A 14,480-nucleotide genomic window follows, 5' to 3' on the forward strand; every position below is an offset into this window, starting at 1 on the left:
TTTTTTTTTTTTTTTAATTTCTTTTTTTTTTTTATCTTTCCCTTCTCCCCTTCCTTCCCCCTCCCTCCAAATCTTCAGTACTCCTCCGTACTCCGTACATGTGTATCATTTTCACTTTTAAATTCACAATTTATTCTATCTTATTTTACTCTTTTTAGCCTTTCCCTTTTGGTTCTTGGGTTGCCCACTTTTCTCCAACTCAAACTGACCTCAGAACCAGCAATCCATGAATCCATCCTTCTCCCCCCCCCTCTGATCCCCATCCAGCCATCCATTCTTTCTCCCTCTGACCTTAGGACTGATTTACTATTCAGTACCATCACACCCTCTTTTCCTTCTCGTCAGTTTAGAAGTCTAATTAGAATTCTGTCGTTCATTCTCTCAATTGATTCCTACCGTTCTCTGTAACATAAACCCTACGACACTCCATATCACCATTCCAGCAACAACAGCATTCATTGTCGCCAGTGTTAAACTATACTCGCTCATACTTGCTGGTGTTAGGACGGGACTGCGACTAACTAGGACTACTTTGGGTGGTGGTGGCCCTGATTTCCATCTGCGTCCGACCGGCATCTTTCTCCTCCTGCCCCCCCTCCGACGAGACGACTCCTTCTACTCCTCCCTCTCTCCAGTCTCTTTCCCTCTCTCTTTTTCCTCTGCCTCCATCTCCATCAATCTATTAATTTAATTCCTGCCCATCCTTGCCTTGCGCTCCCTTTCTACAAACGGCAGTAATTTTGCCTCTACTTATCATTCACTCCTGCCCACACTTTCGAGCTTGCGATCCCTTTAATTCTAACGTCTCTCTCTAATTCTTTCGGAGTTATTCCCACCAACTCCCTCGTTCTTCCCAACCGACCTATAGCCGCCGGAGAGTATTCGAATCGCCGTCGCCTGTGGATCGCTCCTAACTCGCTCTGCTCCTTGTCAATCCTTTACTTTGGCTAGTTCAACGTCTGCTACTTCCCGAAATTGGTCCCTCACTCCTCCCTATCGCCAGACCTGTCAGTCAGTGCCACTCAATCGCCGATCCAACGGTCGCGCACTTTTTCCCCTTCGCTGGTCGCCTTCGGCCATATTCCGCATACGCGCTCAACAGGGGCTTCACTTCATCGCACGACATTACCGGGTTGCGTTTCGTCGACGTTGCCGTGCCATATTACCTTGGGTCTTCGACCTTCTCAAGACAGAGCGATAACAAGACGCCGAAAGCGCTCTTGCTGGTGGCTGGTAGTATATACGCGACTTCCGCCAATTCGAGTGCTTCTCTCCAGCGCACTGTCACACTCCTTTTGTTCACACAATGTCGGTTGCTACCATGTTACAACCTGCCTCCAGAACGTCTACTTCATCTTCCTCGTCTTTTCAACCCATGACGCGTCAAAACACAATGTCGTCCCACGACACGCGGTCCCTCCGCCAGTCGAAGCGGATGTCAATGAATGCGCTGTACATGTCAATGTCGGCGAAGGATAGAGACTTGGAGATTTCAGATGATCTAGCTAGGGGTGAGTCTGTTGTGGTCTGAAATGCCCCCTCGGTCTGTTCTAACGTTGGACGGTACAGCCCAGAAGTTCTTGCAAGAGTTGAAGACGAATATCTCTTCACAATCGAAGAAGAATTTCGTTCTCGAAAAAGATGTCCGATATCTGGATTCTCGGATTGCGCTGTTGATTCAGAATCGTATGGCTTTGGAAGAGGTATGAATCCGACAGCCACTGTTGTTTATTTTGCCACCTCTAATTCTGAGTCTAGCAAAACGAAGTTGCGAGCCACCTCGACGAAGTCCTGGATCCCCAGGAGGGGTTCTTTCCCAATGACGACAAAACTCAGAAGTACGGTAATCTTCTCTTCCTCCTCCAATCCGAGCCGCGGCATATCGCCCATCTGTGCCGATTAGTCTCCATGTCAGAAATCGACTCCCTTCTGCAGACGGTCATGTTCACAATCTACGGAAACCAGTATGAGAGTCGTGAGGAGCATCTGCTTCTCACCATGTTTCAGTCTGTTCTTACCTATCAATTTGATAACACGCCGGAGTACTCGTCCCTCCTCCGCCAGAACACCCCCGTCTCACGCATGATGACTACATATACGCGACGAGGGCCCGGTCAAAGCTACCTGAAACAAGTACTCGCCGACCAGATCAACTCATTGATTGAGCTACGTGATGTCGACTTGGAAATCAACCCCCTCAAGGTCTATGAGACCATGGTCAAGGAAATCGAAGAAGAGAATGGATCGCTGCCTGACTACCTCGCAAGATCTGTCACGGCGGAAGCTGCAGCAGAGAATAAGCAGGTGCAGGCCATTATTGAGCCGCGCTTGAAGATGCTTACTGAGTTAGCGAACAAGTTCCTGTCAACGATCATCGATCACGTGGACGAGGCCCCGTATGGCATTCGGTGGATTTGCAAGCAAATTCGGAGCTTGTCTCGTCGCAAATACCCTGATGCGCAGGACCAGACGATCTGCACCCTCATTGGTGGATTCTTCTTCCTTCGCTTCATCAACCCAGCCATTGTCACCCCACGCTCCTACATGCTGATTGAATCGACTCCGACGGAAAAGCCCCGTCGCACGCTGACGTTGATCGCCAAGATGCTTCAGAATCTGGCAAACAAGCCCTCGTATGCGAAGGAGCCTTATATGGCGAAACTGCAACCGTTCATTGAGCAGAACAAAGAACGAGTCAATAAGTTTATGCTTGATCTGTGTGAAGTGCAGGACTTCTACGAGAGCTTGGAGATGGACAACTACATAGCCCTATCCAAGCGCGACTTGGAGTTGCAGATCACTCTCAATGAGATGTATGCCACACATGCCTTGTTGGAGAAACACAATGTGGCTTTGGCGCAAGATCAACATTCTCACCTCCATGTGTTGTTGCAGGAGCTTGGTACAGCACCGCCCCAGGTTCCGCGCAAGGAGAATAGGACCATCACAGTCCCCTTGTTCAGTCGCTGGGAAACCACTGCACTGGATGATTTGACCTCGGCCCTCGACATCACTCAAGAAGAAGTCTTCTTCATGGAAGCCAAGTCCACATTTGTTCACATCTTGCGGTCTTTGCCGCCAGACTCTCCTGTCGCCCGGCGCCCCCTTCGCCTTTATCGCATCGCAGAGGCGGCGGCAACCTCGAAGACTGGCGATGCGGCCATGGTCAAGAAGGGCATTCGCACCATGGAATTGTTGAGCCAGCTTCAGGAGATGGGAGTGATTGATCGGTCGGACGATTTCAGTCTTCTCCGCGACGAGGTGGAACAGGAGCTGGTGCACCTGGGATCTCTGAAAGAAAAGGTGTTGGAAGAGACGAAGAAGTTGGAAGAAGTCTTTGCGACCATCCGTGATCACAATGCCTACTTGGTGGGTCAGCTCGAAACGTACAAGTCGTACTTGCACAACGTCCGAAGTCAATCGGAGGGGAAGCAGCGGAAACAGCAGAAGCATCAAGAACTTGGACCCTACAAATTCACACATCAGCAGCTTGAGAAAGAGGGCGTTATTCGCAAGAGCAACGTCCCTGAGAACCGTCGGGCGAATATCTACTTCATGTTCAAGAGTCCTTTGCCTGGCACCTTCGTCATCAGTCTCCACTATAAAGGTAAGCTGAAGACTTCAGACTTATGGCTTTTGGTGAGTTCTATGCTAACTCGGTGAACCTAGGTCGTGCACGTGGCCTTCTGGAACTGGATCTCAAGCTTGATGATTTGTTGGAAATGCAGAAAGACAACCAGGAGGACCTAGACCTGGAGTACGTCCAGTTCAATGTTTCGAAAGTACTCGCACTTTTGAACAAACGATTTGCACGGAAGAAGGGCTGGTAGGAAGCCCTCGGTTTTCGGCTTCCACGTCGATGACCGTGACGACTTACATGAACTCGAGCGGACGGCAAGCAATAACGGCTTCAATTTGGTATCCATACTCGTAGCAGATGCTGCTGGCTTGTCCGTTCGTTTTACGCTATGATTTCGAGATGGATGGATGACCGAGATTTACATTCTTCGATTGTCCCCATGTTTCAAGATGGGGCTTGATCAATCATCGAAACCTTCTCGATGACTTCTGATTTCAGTTCTCCTTTCAGTTGGTGTCCGTTGCCCATACAAGGCGGTAATATATGGTGAGCACGCCTGTTGTTCTCTGGGTGGCAAAGGCGCTGTCCTCGCCGGTTCGAGGATGAGCGCCCATGGCTTCAGTTATTGTTTTTCCTAAAACCGTCCACTTTTGCGACGGGCTATATCCTATGATGATTTGTGCCTAGATTTGTTTTGGCCACTGACAATTCACCAAAGTTGCAGTGCACATTTATATTTTTGTTGCCTCGTTTCCATGCCGTATTATGCCACACTGTCTATATATGTACCTATAACCATTGGATTTAGCGTTCACTTGCCGTAATATGGCACCTAATGAAGAAGATACTCCCGACGTGACTTGTGGCTCAGACCGATTTTCTCAAGTAGTATTCTTAATGCGTATCTTGCTGTTCTTGCTCTTCAGGCGTGAAACGTAGGAAGAAGCACTTTGCGCCACTGAATTGAGGAGGCAGATCTCCCTACTCGGATCTGCAGTGAGAGGCTACACCTACGTCACCAAAAGTATCAAGTGGTCGAGCGGTCGGTCAGTCTAATCAAAGGACTTAATCCCAGACCGGTGATACGAAGGTGGTACTCATTTATGAAGGAGGAGCGGCTGATCAATACTAAGGGGAGAGTGAGAATAGACGAAGCGGTAGCAGGTGTGAGGGAAGGCGACGCGGCGACCGCCCGTTGCTGAGGCCTCCTCGCTGAGGCCTCCTCTCTCAGGCATCGAATTCAGGCTGGTTCTTCTTCTTCTCCTTCTTGCACTCCGTAGATCTTTGGATGAACTTAGTTGTTCAGTTGTTGATAATTAATAACAATCGGATCTGTCTTTTAAGACAACTAAACAATCAGTTACTCAGACATTGCAGCCTCCATTATACACCCCTTCTCAAACGGATTCAATAGATAAATAGTAGATAAAATAGTCTATCATTTACCCCCTTGAAGCCTACGTATTGTTTCTGTTCCCCCCCCCCTTCTGCTCTCTCTTGTAACTACGACGTCCCGCTGAAGTGTCCCTCCCTCCCTCCCCCACTCACTCTGCTTCCGCCGCTCCCTCCCCCTCCCCCTCCCCTTTCCCGATCCACGACGGAAGTTTAGTCCTTCTTAAACCCGACTTGACTTCTTCCGTTCCACATCTCTTCCTCTTTTTTCCTTTTTTCACCCCTCTCCCTTTCCCCCTCTCCCTCCTCACACATATTCAAAATGGCTGCTCCTTCCAAGTACGATAACTACGATTTCCCGACCACAGCGCCGGAGGCTCAGTCTGGCCATCCCGGCCACACCACCCCAGAGCAAGATGCGAAGGTGGAACAGCTCCGGAGCGAACTGGAGCAGCTTGGCTACACCGAGAGACTGGACACTTTGACTCTGCTGCGCTTCTTGAGAGCCCGCAAGTTTGATGTCGCCCTTGCCAAAGCTATGTAGGTCTAGTTTACATTGCATCCTATCTGGCAATTCGTCCCTGCAAGCGATGCACATGAATATGGCGGCACTGCGCTGGCATGCTCTCATGCTTTGTTTTCTCACGACGGGTATCATGTCCAAACAGAAGTCAACGGGCTAACACTTTTGGTGAAAAGGTTCATTGACAGCGAGAAGTGGCGGAAAGAGTTCGGGACCGATGACCTGGTCCGCACTTTTGACTACACCGAGAAGCCCAAGGTCTTCGAGTATTACCCTCAGTACTATCACAAGACGGATAAGGTACGACCCCCAGGACTAAGCCAACATGCTCTTCGAAGCGGTTCCAGATCGGCGCTAATGACTTTGATGCGTTTAGGATGGCCGGCCCGTTTACATCGAAAAGCTTGGCAAGATCGATCTCACTGCCTTGAACAAGATCACCACCGAAGACCGTATGCTTCAGAACCTCGTGACTGAGTATGAGAAGCTCGCCGATCCCCGCCTGCCCGCCTGCTCGCGCAAGGCCGGCAAGCTCCTGGAGACCTGCTGCACTATCATGGACCTCAAGGGCGTCGGAATCACCAGCGCCCCATCCGTGTACGGCTACCTCAGCAAGGCGTCTGGTGTCTCCCAGAACTACTACCCCGAGCGTCTGGGTAAGCTCTATCTGATCAACGCTCCTTGGGGATTCAGCGGCGTGTTCAGCTTCGTGAAGAAGTTCCTCGACCCCGTTACCGTTAACAAGATTCACATTCTGGGCAGCAACTACAAGAAGGAGCTGTTGGAACAGGTTCCTGCCGAGAATCTCCCCGAAGAGTTCGGAGGTTCTTGCAAGTGCAGCGGCGGCTGCGAGTTCAGTGATATGGGACCTTGGCAGGAGCCTGAGTGGGCCAGGCCCCCCAAGTGGGCTGCCCCCAAGGAGGAACAGGCTGTGGCCAAGACCGAGGAGCCGGTTGCTGAGGTTCCCCAGCCTAGCGCATAGAGCCTTTCTCATTTTCCGATGCGTTTTCTTGTTTTCGTTATATTGGAACAATATGGTAAAAGCTTCAGGCACGATTTTGCCAATCTATATCCCTTCTTCTGTTGCTAGATTTGCTTGGTCTGTTTCATTTTTCCCATACCTTTCCGGGCAAGTCGTTCCGCTAATGCCCTAGCCAATTTCCATTTCATACATCACCCAATGTCAGATCAACCCCCCAAGTGGCTCTGTCTATTGAGCTCATTACATGTTGGGCGCCGGTGACGGCTGCACAAGCATGGTTCTTTTTCTTTTGCCTGTCGATTTGCCATTCTATTTCAGTTCTTGTCGTCTCTTGGGCTTAGATCTCAACCACTGTCTGAGCGTGTTTGGGTGCATCTATATAAGTCGGAGTGCAGGTGGGGAGTAATGCAGAGTGGACGATAAAAGTGCTACACGGCGGTTGTAATAGAGTTACGTAGATCTTGTTTGCATACAGCATTCTCAACAATTATACGACAGACGATATAAGTAATCCGTTTGAATCAAACTTCAAATCCAACAATTCTTGACTATTCACTAGTCAACAAAATGCACCATAAATCAATTTGGTATCATCCCAAGCCTACCTAGGCTACCGACGCCATTCCAGTACCGATAACGAAAATTCAATGAAATCCAAAATGAAAGTGAAAGAGAGGATAGAGCAGGGACGGCAGGGACATCGAGACAACCCCCTCACTTCTTCTTTTCCACAACCTCGACCGCCCGACCAGCGCGTTCGGCCTTCCCCAGAGTTGAAGCCAGAGCGTTCCCGTCTGCACCCTCAGCGTCCGATGTAGCGGCCTGCCCGGCCAGAGCTTCACCCTGCAGTCGAAGCAGAGTGCGCAAGGCATCCTCGTAGACTTCCGCTATATCGCCACTGCGCCAGCGCTCCGCCTCATGTTTCGTGCCCAGGGGAACCTGCAACTTTGCGCGCCGCGCCAATCGAGCCGACCTTCTTGTTTGTGGTGGTGTTGTTGACCCATCCATGGCACCAACCTCAGCGCCTCCAAGTGCATCAACCATTTCCGTATCACGTCCTTCGCCATCTGTTCTCGACGCTGCTGCTGCTGCCGCCGCTGCCGTAACTGTTCCCGTGCCCGCGCCCATCATCTCTTGATCCTCCGCTGCTCTATCCAGACTGACTGCCTCACTCTCCTCCTTCAACCCATTATCCTGCTCCGCCTCTTCACCGACAACAACATCCATGCCATCATCCCTTTTCTCCTGCTCTCCCTCTCCCTCTCCCTCTCCCCCCTCTCCAATCTCAAGTTCAAGTTCAACATCCTCTGCCTCCTCCATCTCCTCCTCAATCACCCTCCTCAAGTGCTCCGCATACGCCCTCGCCGCCCTTCCCGGCGCGTCTCGCCGCAACTGCGCCACCGTCGTCGTCAACGACTCCAGCTGCGCGTACAGCGAGGTCACCCGCGCCGCGAGCTTCGCGTCATACGCCTCATACTCGACCTGTTCGGTGGGGGCGGTGAACGAGGCGGGGAAGGGGAATTCTTTGGAGGAGGAATCGAGTCCGTTGATCGTGATGGAGTAGGAGGCGCTTGTGAAGGTGCGGAGGATGTACTGTTTTTGTTTGAAGAAGTGGGTTAGCTTAACTATTGGGTTTTTGTGTGGGAGGGATGCTGTTTTTTTTTTTTTTTTTTTTAAGGGGGGGGAGGCCAACCTTGTCAACTAATTCGCGGACACGTTCGCGCATCGGATCCGGTCCATCGTTGGGATTGGCGGAGGGAGGTAGGTGGAGGTCGAGCTTTTGGCGCGAGAGCGCGACGGTGTTGCCGTAGAGGTAGGTTAGGTCGGCTGGGGATTGGAGTTCGATTTTGCGGTGGTGCGAGTCGCTCATGTTCTTTTCGTGTGGAAATGGGTATGAGAGGAGGGGATTGGGGTGGAGAAGGCTGGATGGTGCTATGTAACTTTTTGGGGGGAGGGGTGGTGTTTAAGTGAGGAGGGGTTGGCGTTTGGTGTTGGGGTTTATTGATTGTTTGTTTTATCTGGAGGTGATGATGGTTCGGAGATACACCCGCGGTACGGAGAGATAGATAGTGTTTACCCCCTCCAGTTGGTGCCTTAGGCACAAGGTAGAAAAAGGTAGTCATGCCTCAGGCGCTGACCAGGCAGCCACCACAGTTCTTTAGTGCCGATCGGCGCGCCCCCACAACGATGTCATCGATCAAGTGAGGAACTGAGGAACTGGGCTTGGGGTTTCACTTAAAACACTAACTACCACGCATGAACTACTCCTATCTCTCCGTGATGTGGTGGCCGATCATCCTGCAATTCACTCTTGGGTTCCCCCCTGGCCTTGTGTGATAACATCAATTTTATTATTCCCTTCATCCTTATCCCTAAATTGCAATACTAAATTCGGTCCTGAGGAGAGGGGGTTCGACTGCCGATCACCCCTGCTGCGCACAGTAAACTTCAGCTCCACCTACAACATTTGCTTTTTCTCTTTGTTTTTTTCAGTTCAGGTACAAGTTGTCTTGCTGCTGCGATGAGATCACTGCTGGGCCGTGATTACCTGAGCTAGTACACTTCGAAGATATCCCAACAACAATGGAAAGCAATATCAAGATCAGTCTTGTCGACAAGACCGCTCCCCGTCGTCCGTCGGACGATGCGCTGGCGCAATCGCACACCGCAACAACAGACCTCTCTCGGAATATCTCGAGGAAGTTCACCCGGGCATCTATACGAAGCGAGCTCGCCAAGCGCAAGTATGCCAAATGGCAGCCGGACCGTCTGGGTCTTACCGACGATGAGGACAATTCCGACCGCAGACTGTCCGAAGGGCGCGACCTGTTCACGACCGAGACGCGAACGGACACACTGGCAGGGGAGAGTCACTTGGCGGCGGGCCCCTCGTGGTCGCAGAGCTCTCCGGAGGACCAGCACAATGTCGACTCGTCGGACGTCGACCAGCAGGGCGTCCGAGATCACGAACATGACGGCCACAACCACCCCAAGCTATCGGGGCTGAAACCCGGCACCGAGCTGGACATCCTGTACGAGAACCAACGGGGTTGGTTCTTCTTCGGCATCCCCCTCTATTCGCACAGCTCGCTGCTCAACTTCGACCCGGCAGCCTGGACGACGCCCGACGGTCGGGACAGCGCCGTCGACATCACGAAAGCGCAGCTCCCGGACCCCAGCTGGGAGTGGGTCTGGAAGACCTGGTACGTGGACATGTCCGGGGATGTGGATGATCAGGGCTGGCAGTACTCCTTCTCGTTCGGCTCGTCGGCCTGGCATGGGTCGCATCCCTGGTATCATTCGTACGTGCGCCGTCGCCGATGGGTCCGACTCCGAGTGAAGCGCGTGTCGGAGCGCAGTCGTCGGGGCCGGTCGGGTCTGGAGGTGGCGCACATGCTTAACGAGGACTATTTCACGATCCACTCGGGGAAGGCGAAGACGAGGGCGCCGAGCACGGATGGCCTGTCGCGCGCCACGTCCGGATATCTCAGTCGCGCGGCTACGAAGGTAGAGGAGGAGGTGCCAGTGGAGGAGATCGCCAATATCCCGGCCTTGATGCATGCGTTGCGAGTGGCCAGAGTCGATCGGGAGAAGATGGACGCTCTGGAGCAGTTTATGCAGGAGGGTGGGGACGAGCTCTTTTATTTGGATGGAAAGGTAAGCTTTTTCCCCCTCTCTCTCTCTCTAACCTACCCTGCTCTTCATTTGGCCCGTCAGACACAAGTCCTGATGTCAATTTGATGGTAGATCCCGGAGATCATGTCTATGTTTGTCTTCCAGGCTTCTCGGTGGCAGTACTTCACCCGCTTATCCGATGTCGTCGAGGAGCTGTCTCAGAGTAGCTCTGAAGCAAGTGGAAAGGAGGCAGCGGAGCTCCAGCGTAAACGCGATCACCTTCAGAAAGCTGCAGATGTAGCCCGGCGTCATCTCACGGGGCCTGAAGTGCTGCATTTCGATAACCGGCACCTGGAGGCGGGGATGCTGGACCTGACTCCAGCCCCGAAGAGAGGCAGTTTGTTGTCGAAGTACTCCGGCAAAGTCTCATTCCGTCCTATGGATGACGGGGGTGAAATCAAAGGAATCCCCCAAGCAGCTGAAGTAGGGCGTGAGGGCCATATTTACCAGTATACTTCATGACGGCTTGCTTTTGCTTGCATGGGTAGCATGGCGCTTTGTTTTTTTTTTTTTTTTTTTTTTTTTTTAATGTTGGGATTTCATGATCTTGAATTAGCTTGGTGTCATGGAGCAGCTTGTGTTTTCTCCCCCTTGTTTTTGCCGGTACTTTTATCATTAATCAACATTTCTTGGATATTTTTAATCTCAGTGGAGAGCTTGTACTTCTTGTCCTGCTACTACAGTTCCTTTGTTAGAATGAAAGCGGAGTGCTGGCGGCGACGGGCACAAAACCTCGGGCCGTTCACTGACCGCCTTGGCCGGGAAAAACATTTTCTAGGTTCCGCAGCGGAGTGACCACCGGAGCTTTGATCTTGCCTTGCCTCTACCCTTCCACTAATATTCCAGACACAACTTTCTCAATTCCCTCTACCCTTAACCCCCTGGCCCTGATTCTTGCCTAGGGTCAGTCCCTACGGGCTCTCGTCAATGCTTTCACGCAGTCGGCCATATCTCACGAGGCGCAGATTACCTGCTGTCCTGGACCACGTCGCGACTGCCCCCGATGAGCCACTCCTCTTTCTTTATCCATCCTGGTTTACGTCTCTGCCCGCGCATCGGGGGTCGGCCTTGACAAGAAACCCCGCTCTTAGTTTATCCAGACAATATCATCGCCCTAGCAAACGTGGACCCAATGCCCCCCGACTCTCCCCGCAGTCCTCGACCGGAAATTATTCGTCTAGACAAATAACCTCTTCTTCCATTGCCGTCGGAAGACGTGGCTTGGACAAGGAAGCCACAAAGCCTCAAGCAAAGCCTCAAGCTTCACGGACGTCGCCCCTCCCTCAACCGACGTCCGACAACACTTCGAGATGGACGCCACCGCGGGTAAGAAGTCTTGCCGCGCTGTCTTCGATCTCGCCCCGCGACAAAAAGAAACTACAACACCGACAATCCGAACTCGACAACACGCGCAAAAACCAACAGAAAACGATAGAGAGACGGTGGAAGGACCAGGCTGCGGTTTACGAGAGGATGCTCCGGATGAATCGAGCAATTCCGGCAAACGCTCCGTTGAAGTCCAACCAGCTGGAGCTATATCTAAGGGAGGAGACGATCGCCGAATTCGCCGGCTTGGTGTCGAGGGGCGAGAACATTTTCTATCGCCATGTATATCACGGGTGCAAGGTGCATGTTAAGCCGCTGTCGGAGAGCGTCGGGATGTGTCGCCGGGTGATCTTGGAGGGTCGACCGGCGGCCGTGGAGGAGGTCAAGAAAGAACTGCTGGAGATCGGGACCCTACAAGATGAATATGATCCGGTCGTCGACATGCGTAAACCGGTGGTTCCCATCTACCCTCGGGTTGACCGACGGATACACAAAGACATACCCTTGGTTCGGGGCACGTGGGATATGCCCAAGGATCCCACGGAGTTCACTGTGGATCAGATTATCCGCCAGGGAGAGCTCCTAGCTACTGTGAGGGACTTTACGCACCACGTGGAGGATCTCATTACGTCTTGGCCCAACTCCAGGGAGCAGCCGGGTAAGCACGGTGCGGATGTGGCCGATGCTCTCGAGACGCTTTTCCTGAAAAGCGCCCACACAGAATTGACTTCAACAGCGTCGTTGAATCAAGCCCTGTCGTTCTTGCTAGAACGCAAGCAGTATTGGATTGCACACCAGATTTTCCACTCCGCGAAACATGTTGCAACCGTGGAAACCTTCAACATGATGCTCAGGTCGACGGCCCTCGAGCAGAACCTGAAGCGGTTCAGGAACCTCTTGCATGGTATGGAAAATCTGGGCATCCGCGCAGATGTCGAGACCTGGCTTGCTTATGCTGACTGCTTTGTTTCTCCAACCAAGAAGATGGCAGTAGTGAACAGTCTACGGCAGCGAGGGATGCTGCAGGAGACCACGCTGCAGCGGACAGCGTTGCGCGCGGTGTTACACGACTTACTGGTGGAGCATCTCCATAACGGCGGCGACATGAACTCTTTTCTGGAAAAGATAGCCCGGGACTGGGACAGCACGATGTTCAGCCCGAGTATGGTCAACCAGATGATGTGCGCCGTCATGCGAGTGAATCATCTGAAGGCGAGAGATCAGCTGTTCCAATTCTGCAGGCAGAATGGCTTACGTATCGAGCCTTACACTTTTTATCTTCTCGTGGGCACATGCAACAAGGGCAACATCCTTCAGGCCCTGCAATACATGTACCAGACCATGGAGGATCCGGCGCGAGAACTCAACGTCGCCGGCTGGACGCGACTCTTCCTACACGCATGGCACGGCGGATACTACAACATTTGCCGTGTGCTATGGCGGTATGCCTGCATGAGAGGACATGCGGCTTCACGCATTGCCGAGCGAGTCTATGAATCCCTGCTGCACGAAGCTGGCCCGGAGACAACCTTCCGCAGGGCTGTCGCGGCGCGGCTCATCCTCGGAATCGATCTGGGGTCGCCCAGGCCAACCTCGGGCGGGAGGTTTTATAAGCTCAAAGGCTTGCCGGCCGAATATTCCGCAGACCCGGTGAAGTATCTGTGCATCCAGGTTGATCCCACGGAGCGGAATAACCAGCTGAACGTCAGCGAGGCGATCCTTGCTCGCGATATGGATGTGGCACGATTCTACAAACCTCAGGTATCACTTCGGGCGATGCTCGACGCTGCGACTATTGTGGATCTCGAATGGAAGGAACTGGCTCGCGAGAAGGCTTTCGCTCGCGAGGAGCCTCTGACCCTCGAATGGATGCGCGACAACATCATCCAGGTTAAATTACTCCCGCATGACCGCCAGGACGAGAAGAAAAAGAGGCAGAAGCAGCAGCAGCAGCGGTGGCGGCGGCGGTGAGTGACTTCCGCTGCCCCGATATTGTCCTGCGCCATCTTGTGGTCCTGGTTTCCTGCTAGGCCTCACACATTTGCCATGATCATGAGCCATAACTCATCACTCACCCACCTATCCACCCACCTCTTGGCCCTTGGCGGCCCTGTATATATATGTATATTGAGCCATGATTGTAAATAGATTCTTAAATATAGATATAGAGCGGAAGATAAAGACAACAACACTGGGGAATCTGTGAAAGTGCAATCCAGGCCAAGAAAACAAGAATTTCTAAATGCCATACTGAATCTATAACAAGTGGGTTCCAGCCAAATGCAATTGATGATCTGCAGCACGATGCCACCCCACCCAGCCCCCCTCCGACGTCACCAAGTTCCAAGCAAAGAAACATCAATCATTTTCATCACATGCATACACATAATCATTAGTAGGTCATTTGGGTGAAGGGAGGGGTGCAGTCGGAATGAGTGCATGGGAAACGACTGTGGTCTAATATATCCCGCCCAGCTCGGCCCTCGCTGGAAAAGGTTAGACATGTGAGGGATAGAGCAATCGTGTCTTTGGGGTAGGCTCCTTTGAATACTGCCTGTGTCCACTTCTTCGCCTAGCCAGGTGGCCACCTACCACCCCCCACTGCCATTCTCATGCAGCAAGGCCGGTTCCGGCGCCGCCAGCGCCCCCGTCATCTCCGCCCCTCCTCCTACCCCTCGTGATGGGTCACCACCACCACCACCACCACCACCACCGCCGCCGCCGGGCAGAGGAAGGGGATACGGCGGACCCGAGGCTGGCGCCGCCCCAGCCCCATAAGGATCGAGCGTGGTGCGCATCGACCCCACGCCTTCCTTGAGATATAACACCAGCCGATAAGCCGAGTTCCCGTTCAGATAATACCGATGGAGCCGCTTGCTGCGCAGGAATCCTAGCCGTTCGTAGAGCTTGATGGCGGCCGTGTTGGTGATTTCGGTTTCGAGGACGATCTGTTCGCGGTGGGTTTTTGTTAGCTTGAGCTGAAGCTTGTTTGGAGGAGAGGG

General features: G+C 52.6%; 5 protein-coding genes across 5 annotated transcripts; 3 read left to right on the top strand and 2 right to left on the bottom strand.

The window, feature by feature from the left end:
• Positions 1 to 1,306: 1,306 nt before the first annotated feature.
• On the top strand, positions 1,307 to 3,830 carry BO72DRAFT_393486 (Ras GTPase activating protein IRA2; the record flags this gene model as incomplete). The annotated part of the gene is made up of 4 exons (XM_040941946.1): positions 1,307 to 1,511; positions 1,570 to 1,703; positions 1,759 to 3,607; positions 3,670 to 3,830. 4 exons carry the CDS (start codon positions 1,307 to 1,309, stop codon positions 3,828 to 3,830), a joined length of 2,349 nt encoding a protein of 782 aa, XP_040794823.1.
• A 1,306-nt stretch (positions 3,831 to 5,136) lies between these two features.
• BO72DRAFT_454214 (SEC14 family lipid-binding protein) lies at positions 5,137 to 6,959 on the top strand. The gene is made up of 3 exons (XM_040946171.1): positions 5,137 to 5,512; positions 5,672 to 5,795; positions 5,872 to 6,959. The coding sequence occupies exons 1-3, from the start codon at positions 5,295 to 5,297 to the stop codon at positions 6,475 to 6,477; spliced, it is 948 nt and encodes a 315-aa protein (XP_040794824.1). The 5' UTR covers positions 5,137 to 5,294; the 3' UTR covers positions 6,478 to 6,959.
• Positions 6,960 to 6,962: 3 nt separating this feature from the next.
• Positions 6,963 to 8,495, bottom strand: BO72DRAFT_454215 (uncharacterized protein). The gene is made up of 2 exons (XM_040946172.1): positions 8,171 to 8,495; positions 6,963 to 8,070 (listed from the first exon to the last, which is right to left on the bottom strand). Exons 1-2 carry the CDS (start codon positions 8,345 to 8,347, stop codon positions 7,192 to 7,194), a joined length of 1,056 nt encoding a protein of 351 aa, XP_040794825.1. The 5' UTR covers positions 8,348 to 8,495; the 3' UTR covers positions 6,963 to 7,191.
• A 565-nt stretch (positions 8,496 to 9,060) lies between these two features.
• Positions 9,061 to 13,449, top strand: BO72DRAFT_393478 (uncharacterized protein; the record flags this gene model as incomplete). Its single annotated transcript, XM_040941944.1, has 5 exons — positions 9,061 to 9,250; positions 9,296 to 10,134; positions 10,225 to 10,601; positions 10,848 to 10,943; positions 11,061 to 13,449. 5 exons carry the CDS (start codon positions 9,061 to 9,063, stop codon positions 13,447 to 13,449), a joined length of 3,891 nt encoding a protein of 1,296 aa, XP_040794826.1.
• An 842-nt stretch (positions 13,450 to 14,291) lies between these two features.
• Positions 14,292 to 14,450, bottom strand: BO72DRAFT_337421 (uncharacterized protein; the record flags this gene model as incomplete). The annotated part of the gene is made up of 1 exon (XM_040940566.1): positions 14,292 to 14,450. A coding segment is annotated over one exon (159 nt), but the record flags the coding sequence as incomplete, so codon positions are not given.
• Positions 14,451 to 14,480: the final 30 nt, after the last annotated feature.

This window comes from Aspergillus fijiensis (genome assembly GCF_003184825.1).
Source record: "Aspergillus fijiensis CBS 313.89 unplaced genomic scaffold BO72scaffold_136, whole genome shotgun sequence".
Classification (NCBI taxonomy): Eukaryota; Fungi; Ascomycota; class Eurotiomycetes; order Eurotiales; family Aspergillaceae; genus Aspergillus; species Aspergillus fijiensis.